The following is a 10,689-nucleotide window of genomic DNA, read 5'->3' as shown; positions in this document are numbered from 1 at the left end:
AGTATTTATAAAACCCCACACTTGGGAAATACTCCAGGCGTAAGAGAACATGAATATATAATAGAGAATGTGATTGCAGATGTGTAAGAAGCCAAAAGATGTATCATACAAAACAAATATATTCAATGTTATTCACCACCGTAAAATATAGCGTAACTTTTTCATTTCTCCAAAATAGGGTCTTTATTTTGGGTGTTTATTTTATTTAATGTTCTATAACATATAGTTTTCAAAATTCCTATTTTAAATTAGAAAGCAGTACATGGGTTTGATTAAGAAAATAGCTTAATAATAATAACTGAACAAAACTTATTAGTTAGTTACAAATAAAATGTACATATATGCTTCTTTCTGTATTATTGTAGTTATTTCTGAAGCAATGTAAAAATGTTTGAAAATGTACACTTTGTGAAATGCCCCTTGTCACTAAACACAAACAAAATATTATACTATACTATTGTCTGCTTGTTGATGGTGTAAATGCTGTACTATCAGAAATTAATTATCAGTACACTGTGCTGTCACTGTGCTTTCCTTCCTCTTTCTTAGAAGCTCCTCGAATGCTTTTCATCTCTGTTTTCATCTTGAGTGCTTATATAGCGTTTAATTTTAACCAGGAACTACCCAACAGCCACCTCTTCCTCCACAAACCACAAAACCAATATGGTGTGTGTCACGGCTTCACACTAGATGTGTAGGTGGTTGCCACATAGTTCTTTGCAATTTCTAGACTGTTGATAAGGGTGGTTGCCAGTTTGTAAGTGTAATCAATTAAAGTGGTATTAGCACACTTCTCCTCAATAAGATATGATTTGAGATATCATTCATGTCAACAGCACAAACAAGCCAAAGTTGAACATTTTATATTTTGTTGAAATCCCTAAGTATGAGCAATAATTATGATGTTTGTCTTATTTATAAGCACAAGCAGTTTATAGGTCTTGTATATTTTCTGTATTTGCTGTTTACTCAGAACTCCTTCCTGTTTTCTTTAAGGGTATTGACCTTTTGTACATATTCTGTGGAGGCCTAGAAGAGGAGAAAGTTTCCATAGTTAACTTGTTTAGTTTCACTTCAAATTTAATTCAGTCTACCTTCACCACCCCCACACAAAGCCTCTCTTTCATTTCTCTCTCCAGTTGTTCATGTGTATTACTAAAAACTTCTTGATCGTGTGTGTGTTTAGGTTAGAACATTTTCATTAGGTTTAAAGTTTAAAAGAACGTGTAACAAGCATACGGTACATGCTAACAGTGTCTCTGTTATGGATATGTGGTTGTAGTCAAATTAAACAAAGGTCAAGAGAATGAAGTAGCATTTACACATTTATTAAATATTTAGCTAAAACAAAGACAAGGGGAAAACTGAGGACTTATAACAGGACGAGAACAAAAGAGCAAACAAGATAATACAAATCAGGTGGGGATGATGAACGATGATTAACTAATGACAAAGACCGGAACACAACCAAATAAGGGCAAACAGGAAACTAGAAGAGCAGTCTCCTACAGACACTCAACTCTTATTAGCTTGTAAACTGCTCTAATTTCTTGATTACTTTACAAAATCGGCAACCCACTTTTGAATAGACCGTGTACATGCCCTATTTTTATTATTATTACTTGCCTATAACCTGCAGTCTGGGTTATTCATGCCATTAATGATAAATTGATTGTTTTTTTTGTAATATTATTTTTATAACATTTTCTTGAAACACTTACAAGACTGACACATGTCCACGTGTCTGTAACAACAGTTACAATGTACAGAACAGAAGACGAAGATAAGTTGACTGTTGATAAATATACAACTTAGACATTACATTTTTTTTCAACACATGGTCATTGAAATGAGGTGAAAATGCTGTTAGTCCTTCTGAAAATAAATGCCAACCTCATCAACAACCGACACAACCGACATCAAACCTTCTAATAATATTTTTTTTTTGTCAATGGAAAAAGCAAAGAATTAATCTTTATTATGAGCTGAATTCATACTGTAGAGGGCACCAGGAAATTGTACATTTCACAAACAAGCCAGAGTGACATTTATGCTCAGTAGTTCTGTAGAAACCTGAGAAAAAGATGTATGATAATTTTGTGAGATTTGTTATGTGTAAAAGTAATTAGAACTATATTTGGCTTTGTTTGCATGCTTGCTGAAGGTAATGACTAAAAGTGGGTGGGTGTGGCCAAACTATCCTGTTAGAACTGCACAACTGCACCAAGAAAAATAACAATTTACTTTAATTGCAAAGTTTAATTTTGTAATTAAAACATTCTTACCAAGACTTTCATTTACAATATTTTTATACGATATAATTAATTTTGCCTTTAAACATATTGTGTTTGCTTGCATAAATCTCTTGTTTCTTTTCTCTTATACAGTTTAAGGACCAAGATATAAGACACCAGAGCGCCATCTACGGGTAAGAAGCTCTAAACATCACAGTAAGTACTCTGTCTGTAATTCAGGGACAGATAATAAACAAAAACATGTCATAACCTTCTTCATAATTTGCACATATTGCATTGGAACCACAATCAGCGCAGCCATCCACACCAGCAGTGCCAGCTTTAGGCCACATTTGGGCCAAGATTGTCATCAGCTATAGCAATGACCCAGCAACCCTCTAAAACTTTTAGCGGTTGTATTACAATGTGTAGAACACTTTAGCAATTCATTTGAGCATTGTGCTGGTTTCATAATTTCATTTTTTTAAATTTTATCTTATGATTGGAAGGTTCAACTGAAAGGAACTTAATCTCTGTTAACATTCACACCTCTTTCGTTTTAAATACTGGTGACTTATATAATGGTCATAAATTAGGGTTCTGACTTCCTATTCAAGGTTTTGAAACCCCAAAAACATGTCAAAACCATCATTATGGGAACAGTGTCAAGAGAGTGGCTGTGAATTGTAGAAGTATAGTTGTCCTGTTTTCACGCAGACTATTATTGCTGTTTCTATAGCACAGACAAACACAGAAAAAAAGGAAGTATTATTATATTTGGTGGGAAATTACTTCTCACATCCACTACACATAACTTTGACAACACTTGATTAAAACAGTCAATGCAAAAAGGGGCTCATGACAGTGAAGTTATTTCTGAGAAGGGCTTCAGCTCTTAGTTTGTACTGTTTCATCTCATCTGTAGTTACATTTCCTATGTTTTTTCCTGTTAATTTGACTCATTAAAATGCAAATCAATTTATAACTTTTGAAATGCATTTTTCTGGATTTTTTTGTTGTTATTCTGTCTCTCACTGTTCAAATAAACTCACCATTAAAATTATAGACTGATCATTTTTGTCAGTGGGCAAACGTACAAAATCAGCAGGGGATCAAATCATTTTTTCCCCCACTGTATAGCCCTAGTGTTTCTTTAGTTCTTTGTGAGTTGTTGAATGTAATGGTTGTCTGTTTGCACGTCATTCTGTTTTAGTTTTTCCATGAAATCCCTGCACATAGATCCTTGCCTCTGCCTGTGTTCCCCAGCTTCTCCAGAACGTTACAGTTTTTGACTGGCATGTCTCTTTGTCTAGTGCACCTTTGACCCTTTGATATAGACCCTTTTGCGCCAACGAAATTCCAGCTGAATGTTTATGTATGAATGCTTATGTGTGTACAACAATGTTTGTGTGAAATAATGAAAGATACTCAAACAAACATATATAATTTATGAGAGGCACTTATTACTAGGTGTATGTTGTATATTTATTATATAGGACACACACGCCTGCCTAAATGACAAAAAGAGACAGGTCTCATCAATGACCTTTATTTAAAATCATTTTTTGCTGTTTTATATTTTCAGGAAACAACGACATAGCTGTTTATCTATCTATATCTCTAAAAGTAGCGGTTAAATTTGTAACAGGCTTGGTATGTTGTCAAAGTCAGTGCTATACAATGTAAACAGTATAAAATATATCCAGTAAGCAAGTAAACAAAAATGTTAATCAGAAATCAGAATCACTAACAACAATCCTGAGGTATTTACAAGACTTTCAGATCGGAACTGAGTTATACTGAGTTACTCCTCCAGCATCTTGCAATCATCACTGCAAAAGCCTGCTCACTAAAAATAGTTGGGTTAAAAATGACCCAACAGATAACCCAATGGTGGGTTACTATAGCACCTACCTAATGTTGGGTTATTTTAACCCAATGGATTGGGTAATAAGTTTTACCCAATGCATTGGGTTATAAAATAACTAATTTGTTGGGTTATTTGGCCAAAATGTTTTAAAATGCTTTAACCATCCTGGTATTATTATTATCATCATCATCATCATCATCATTATTATTCTTATTATTGCTATGTAAATAAATAATAATGTACAGCATACAAATATATGGAAAATGCTTTATTTCCATTACATTAAAAGTTGCAAATACTTCTATTAAATTAAATGACTGGTTGAAATTGTGTTATTAATTATTTCCTTATCACATTAGGTTATATGCAATTGTTTCAGTTTACAAGATAAATATAAATTCACAAACAAACAAACAGAACAAAGCTAGTACAGACAATGCAATTACAGCTGCAACAGGTTTGGGATACTCAATGTTCAAAATGTAAAATAATTTAAAGCATGTATCAACTGCTTGTAAAAAAGACGGCCTTGCTTCAGTGCCATTTCTCCCACAATAATGAAGGCTTGATTATGAGGGAATTGTCTTGGTTGCTCCTCCTCCTCCAAATACAGAATGAAATTTGTTCCAACCTTTAAACAGAAATTTAAAATGGTAAATATGCACACATACATCGGATACCCAAAAATGTATTGTCATAAATGATGCCTTGGATAAATGATAATAAGGATAAATGACTTACCCACTTTGTATGGCAATGAAGGAGGATATCTGGCAGGGTTTTACTGCAACTTTAATGCAATCTCCAAGACCAACTTAAACAGAAAAAACAATGGATTAATCTCCAAACAAGAATGGGGGGAAAGGGGGGTGGGGTCTTTTTAGCAGTTTTTCATTTGATTTCTTACTGTTGTAATAATGGATTAATGTCTATTATATATCAATTTGATTAGCCGAGTGTTACAAGAGTTGTGTTTATATCATTGTAGACAGGTGTGCGAATTTTTGAACTCTTTCTGCATGTTACATTGTTATGCTAGTGGGTGGTAATGTGAGTGTATCAATGACATACTTAATGAAATTTAAGTTATGTAAAAGCTATATCACACTCGTAATCGTGCTGCTAGACTCTATATCAGCAGGCTGTGGTTATCTGTGGCCTCATACATGATCTAGAGTCTAATGCCAAATTCACACTATAAAGATGGCAATAAAGCACTTCTGAAAGTGGCATTTATGTGTCTTTACAATACTGTTTAATGCCTCTCAGGGCATAAATGCCTTTACAGAATTACAAGTGCATATTTAGATTCTGAAACGGGTCAGAGCTGGAATTTAGTTTACCTTTAATGCTGCATTGCATCTATACAGAGAATTTTGAGCTGGCACAAGCAGCCTTAAAGGAGAAGTCCACTTCCAGAATACAAATTAAGTACAAAGAAATTAATTTTATTGAGGAAAACAATCCAGGATTTTTCTCCATATAGTGGACTTCTATGGTGGCCAACAGGTTGAAGGTCCAAATTGCAGTTTGAATGCAGCTTCAAAGGGCTCTACACAATCCCAGCCGAACAATAAGAGTCATTTTTCTTAAAAAACAACAACATTTATCTACTTTTTAACCACAAATGCTCGTCTTACACTAGCTCTGTGATGCGCATGTGTGTCTTCATGCATTACGTAATCATGTTGAAAAAAGGTCACGTGTGGTTAGTTCTTCATGTGTGTACTCGGTTCAAAAAGTTAGGTAGGGCGAAGAACTCCATCTAATTTTCTCCTCCAACTTCAAAATTGTCCAACGTTGTTGTTTTACCTTTTTTGTAAAGGGCATTTGATTTTCTTTGCACGATCACTTTGTAAACACTGGGTCGGTACTTCCACCAATGTCATGCATGTGTGATTATGTAATGTGTGAGGTTGAGCTAGTTCAAGACGAGCATTTGTGGTTAAAAAGTATATAAATGTTTATTGTTTTAAGAAAATGACTGATTATTTAGCTAGACAAGACCCTTATTCCTGGCTGGGATCATGTAGAGCCCTTTGAAGCTGCACTTAAACTGTAGTTTGGACCTTCAAACCATTGGCCACCATGGGGTGAGTAAATTATCAGGAAATTTTTATTCTGTAAGTGAACTTCTCCTTTAACTCAGCTATGTAAAACACCTTCACAGTACTCTTGTTTGTGTGAAATTGCTCAAAGAATAGTTCACCCAAAATTAAACATTTGTTATTATTTACTCAACCTGAAGTTGTTCCAAACCTGTATGAGTTTCTGTCTTCTGTTGAACACAAAAGATTTTGCAGAATGTGTTTTATTAATACTATGAAAGTAAAATATATATTTTGTGTTCAGCAGAAAAATGAAACTCATAGAGATGTGGAATAACATGAGGACGAATAAATGAGAACAAAAGTTTTATTTTTGGGTGAAATAACCCTTTAAGTGTGTGTTGGTGTGCTTGTCAGTACATAACGTAAAATATTACAATATGGCATGAAATACAGAGCAGGGTTTTCTCACCAGAAGAAATATTCGGAAGATCCAACCAAGGCTCTCTTCATCTCTCCATGCCCTTTAGAGCTCAAAGTCTATCTATCCCTGACATGTGGATATAATATACCTTAGTCCAGAGTAATCTAAAATTAACAAAGAAATGGAACAGTTAAAATCAAACATTAGCATAAGATGACTACATTTCCTACTTCAGTGTTCAAAATATAATTAAAATCTCACTTGTTATTATCTATCAATTGAAAAACAGAGACATGCATTTTTTATGGTTTTGTGGGTTCCATATATTATTCTAATTAACTAACTGATTTTAATACAGTACACCAAAAATCACACTATGAAAAATATTAAACAAATCATTCCATATAGCAAACAGATTAAAACAGTACTACATTATTACAAGGTTATGACTTCACACAAACACATTACAAAAATAAATATGAGAACATGATAAATAAAACAAATATAAACTACTTAACAAATATTTTAAACAAGTTCTAGTGTACAATCATATTTTCATTTTCACAAACTGTTACATGCAGTGCATATATAATACAAACTTTTAACTTTTCAAATGTGATTATATGTTTGTGCTTTTGGAAATTCATCTTTACTTAGCCTTATTATTTTGCATTTAAGCCTCTTTTGAGCATAAAATGTAATTACATTCTGAAAATGTAATAGTTGCATGTCCAATTATTTATTTGTATTTTCATTTATCCACATCAGAGTGCACTTTCATCCAAGTGGTATAGTTAAGACGTATGAGGTTTTGACAGTGGAAATTTCAGTAACGTTTAAAATTGTGTAAAATTCAGCATCCTGTTCAGACCCTAATATGGTACATACAATCAGTATTAATTTAATTTAACATGAACAGTTTGTGTGTGACTATACCTTGAAACCGATAACGGTATCTTTTGATAATTGATGATAACAATGCACCCTTCTCTTCCACGTTCAGTTCTTCGTGGCTGAAGAAGCGGCGCGTGTAATCAGTGTAGCTCGCAGCGCCCTCTGTTGGTGAAAATAATCACTACATGATTGCTCTGGTAACCAGCAACTTAGAGATAATAAAATGCTTAATTTCTGCGTGTTTCGTAGTATTTTAATTGTACACTGTAGTTTCCTGGGGAAAGGACATTAAATTTGAATAAAAAGGCGACATACCTTCACTCAGAGTGGACGCGACACCACGAAAGAGGCTCCGCTGGTCTTCAAGGTGAGCGCTTAATTCTGCCTAATATCTGAAATGTATGTAAAAAAAAATCCCCCAAAATTGTCGAGACTAACAGAAAAAGTAAGGAAACCGGTTTTTATACGTTTGAAATCGATCTGCTACAAGCGCTCGTGTCGTTAGTCAAGAGTGCAGAAAAAAAGTTTCAGTCGACAGGGGAGTAAACATACTCGTAGGAAAAACAGAAATATTATTGTGTCAGGGCATGAAGACACTTTGTAACGAAAAACATTACGCACACATATTAATTTACCACTGTATCATCTGTCGCAGCTGCACCAATCGACCGTTGGAATTTAAATTTTAACACAACTGGTTGCGTTGTTGTTGAAATAACCCAATAAACACAGGAATAACCCAACAAAGCGACTCAATATGTTTAACCCAGATATTGGGTACAGTAAATAACCCAACGTTTTTGGGTGTTTTCTGAGTAAAAGCCTTGCATCTCTCCTCGTTTTCCTCTTCCAACATAGCCTAAAGGATTCATAAGAAAATGGTGATATTAATACCTAAATTACCTTATTAACAGTAGACATGCATGTACAGCCATTTGAATGATTATTCCCATTGCATTTTGTCATAAAGTACCTAGCAGTGATCACATTTTCATGCATAATGTACACACCTGGTAAGCAGTTTTTGTAAACCTCATTGCAGTGTCAGCAGGGCTGCAGTGTGTACATTTTGAAAAATTCCTGGCATGGCTCAGACTTCGTTCTCCAATTTGTTACACCTGTATATTGAAATGAGCAGCATAAAAAAAAAAATAGCATTATTACAAAGGTAAACATTCAGACACGGCAACTGAGAAATTGAATGGTATGGCGCAATTTTAAACATCTTTAATCAAATATGTAAAAGAAAATACATACTGTCAAGCCAGAAGAAGTGTGCCCTCTTTCGAAATGAGTCTGTATCCACAAGACTTCTGAATTTGGAACAAACCAAAGACAGATTTAACAATGCAGCATCACCCTCCTCCAGGACCACATGAAGAAGAATTTCCAACAGGACAGCATCTGGCAACTATTGGGTATTATAAACAAGCCAAAAAATTAATGCAATTTCTGAACATCACAGCCTAACCTCCCTTAAAACAGAATGTGAATCCTATGGGAGCAGGTAATATTTAACATTTATAAGGCATTTGCCATAAAGCAACTATAATAGTTAGTGAAGATAGACTTTCAGTCTCTGTTTCTGTCATACTGAATGTGCTACTACCATCAAGATTCCTATGTTCTGCACCTTCTCCTGCTGTTTTGTCTCCTCCTTGAATGCTTCTGACATGGCTGATGTGCACCGCTTCTTTCTAAAAATAAATAAATAAACGTGATTTATTACCAAACATTACTTATGCAAAATGGATTTTAATTCACATATCCACATATACCTTGCATGTGTCATTTTGAAAAAGATCAGATTGACCCACCACCTCCAGATATGGGCCATATCATGCTGAAAAGTAAAAGACAAATTTGGAAACAGATGTTTAAATGTCAAAAATTAATACCATTTATCAATATAGAAAAGAAAAGGATAGTGCTTACCTGGGTGAAGTCAAACTCCCAGTTAAGCGCCACATACAGTGCATACTGCCAAACAGACAAAACATTAACAATTTTGAATATAAATCAAACAGTTAATTTGAAAATATATATATATCCATGCCTGGATTGCCACCATCTACTCCAATCCTCATAAAATCACGACACAGAGGAGATTCACAGGCAATAGACGCTGAGCCAATGTGCTTTTTTACATGAATAGGGACTCTAGGTCCATGGACATCTTTTGGGGTGACAAAAACCCCATTTCTCTCGTCAATACAAATGACAGGTGGTTGCTCCTGCCCGACATGCTGCCTTGCCTTTGGGTTTTCAGTTGGCCCTTCTGAGGGAAAATATTTAAATATGTAAAGGCAATGTGCAGACAAAGACCAATAAATATTAAACATTAATAAATACCAGTATCAAAAGTACATACCCTCCGGTTTGTTGGGAACTTTGTCCATAACTGCAAAATCTGCAAACAATACAAAATGATGAGGGGAGTTAATCTCAACATGAATGAAATCAAAATAAATAGATTTAACTAATTACATTACACATACCATGATTATGGAGGTGCTTTTTTAAGTCAAGGGCATGACACAAGATGTGCTGGCACTTAGGGCAATGCCAATGGCATCTCTTCCTTTGTTGGGATTTCAAACAAAAGCAAGGAATGCAATATTTTTCTAGAAAGACAAGAACAAGTTAATACATTTTAACTTGCAGCCAACATGAACAAACACGTAAAATGCATGTTGTTTGTACAATGCTTACGATTGCCATTATCCTCAAAATATATGGCATGCTTTAAATGCTTTGCCTGAAAGTGTTCAGGAATTGACGTCACACCAGCTGTACAATAGGAACAACTGCCTGTCCCAGAATAGACATCATCTATTCCAAAAGCAAGTGATACACCTGCACATGCATTGTATTAGATAAAATAACATACCTCAGCAACACAAACTCATTCAAATATAAAAGGTAATATATTTCAGAAGTTGAATAACATTTTCCCATGGATAAGTTTTTGCATGTTCTGTTCAAATTAACTTATGTTAGTAAGGAAATGTAATGGCCTCACCTGTCATAACCGATAGTCAGGTATACAAAAGGTGAAGACAGAAATAAGGGAAAGAAGACGGAAAGCAGAGAAAGAAGCAGTAAGGGTAAAATCTTTGCGCGGCAGGGGCAGCACCGCCAATTGCGCCTGCCACCGGACCTGCCACCGCTTGCCTCGCGACCCGTCACCGCTATAGCAAACAGGTGGTGATGCTTAGG

At 34.8% G+C, this 10,689-nt stretch overlaps 1 protein-coding gene across 4 annotated transcripts; it reads right to left on the bottom strand.

Moving 5' to 3' along the window:
* Nucleotides 1-4,424: 4,424 nt before the first annotated feature.
* LOC131537994 (uncharacterized) lies at nucleotides 4,425-10,588 on the bottom strand. 4 transcript variants are annotated; one of them, XM_058771772.1, is made up of 15 exons: nucleotides 10,493-10,588; nucleotides 10,183-10,326; nucleotides 9,969-10,094; nucleotides 9,842-9,880; nucleotides 9,618-9,748; nucleotides 9,406-9,450; nucleotides 9,249-9,313; nucleotides 9,080-9,167; nucleotides 8,728-8,881; nucleotides 8,481-8,588; nucleotides 7,786-8,329; nucleotides 7,513-7,632; nucleotides 6,625-6,740; nucleotides 4,846-4,918; nucleotides 4,425-4,735 (listed from the first exon to the last, which is right to left on the bottom strand). In XM_058771772.1, exons 1-10 carry the CDS (start codon nucleotides 10,497-10,499, stop codon nucleotides 8,515-8,517), a joined length of 873 nt encoding a protein of 290 aa, XP_058627755.1. In that variant the 5' UTR covers nucleotides 10,500-10,588; the 3' UTR covers nucleotides 4,425-4,735; nucleotides 4,846-4,918; nucleotides 6,625-6,740; nucleotides 7,513-7,632; nucleotides 7,786-8,329; nucleotides 8,481-8,514. The 4 variants fall into 4 exon arrangements, with proteins under 4 accessions (XP_058627755.1, XP_058627756.1, XP_058627758.1 ...); XM_058771773.1 differs by having other exon boundaries at nucleotides 6,625-6,724; XM_058771775.1 differs by having other exon boundaries at nucleotides 9,104-9,167.
* Nucleotides 10,589-10,689: the final 101 nt, after the last annotated feature.

Source organism: Onychostoma macrolepis, chromosome 03 (genome assembly GCF_012432095.1).
Source record: "Onychostoma macrolepis isolate SWU-2019 chromosome 03, ASM1243209v1, whole genome shotgun sequence".
Lineage (NCBI taxonomy): Eukaryota > Metazoa > Chordata > Actinopteri > Cypriniformes > Cyprinidae > Onychostoma > Onychostoma macrolepis.
This window is presented reverse-complemented; position numbering and strand designations above follow the sequence as displayed.

What these genes read in the sequence shown, in the direction of transcription:
- LOC131537994 (XM_058771772.1), bottom strand. An exon ending in AAAGCACCTCCATAATCATG is followed by an intron (nt 9,881 to 9,968) that starts GTATGTGTAATG and finishes TATTGTTTGCAG; the next exon opens with ATTTTGCAGTTATGGACAAA. An exon ending in GACCTAGAGTCCCTATTCAT is followed by an intron (nt 9,451 to 9,617) that starts GTAAAAAAGCAC and finishes TCTGTTTGGCAG; the next exon opens with TATGCACTGTATGTGGCGCT.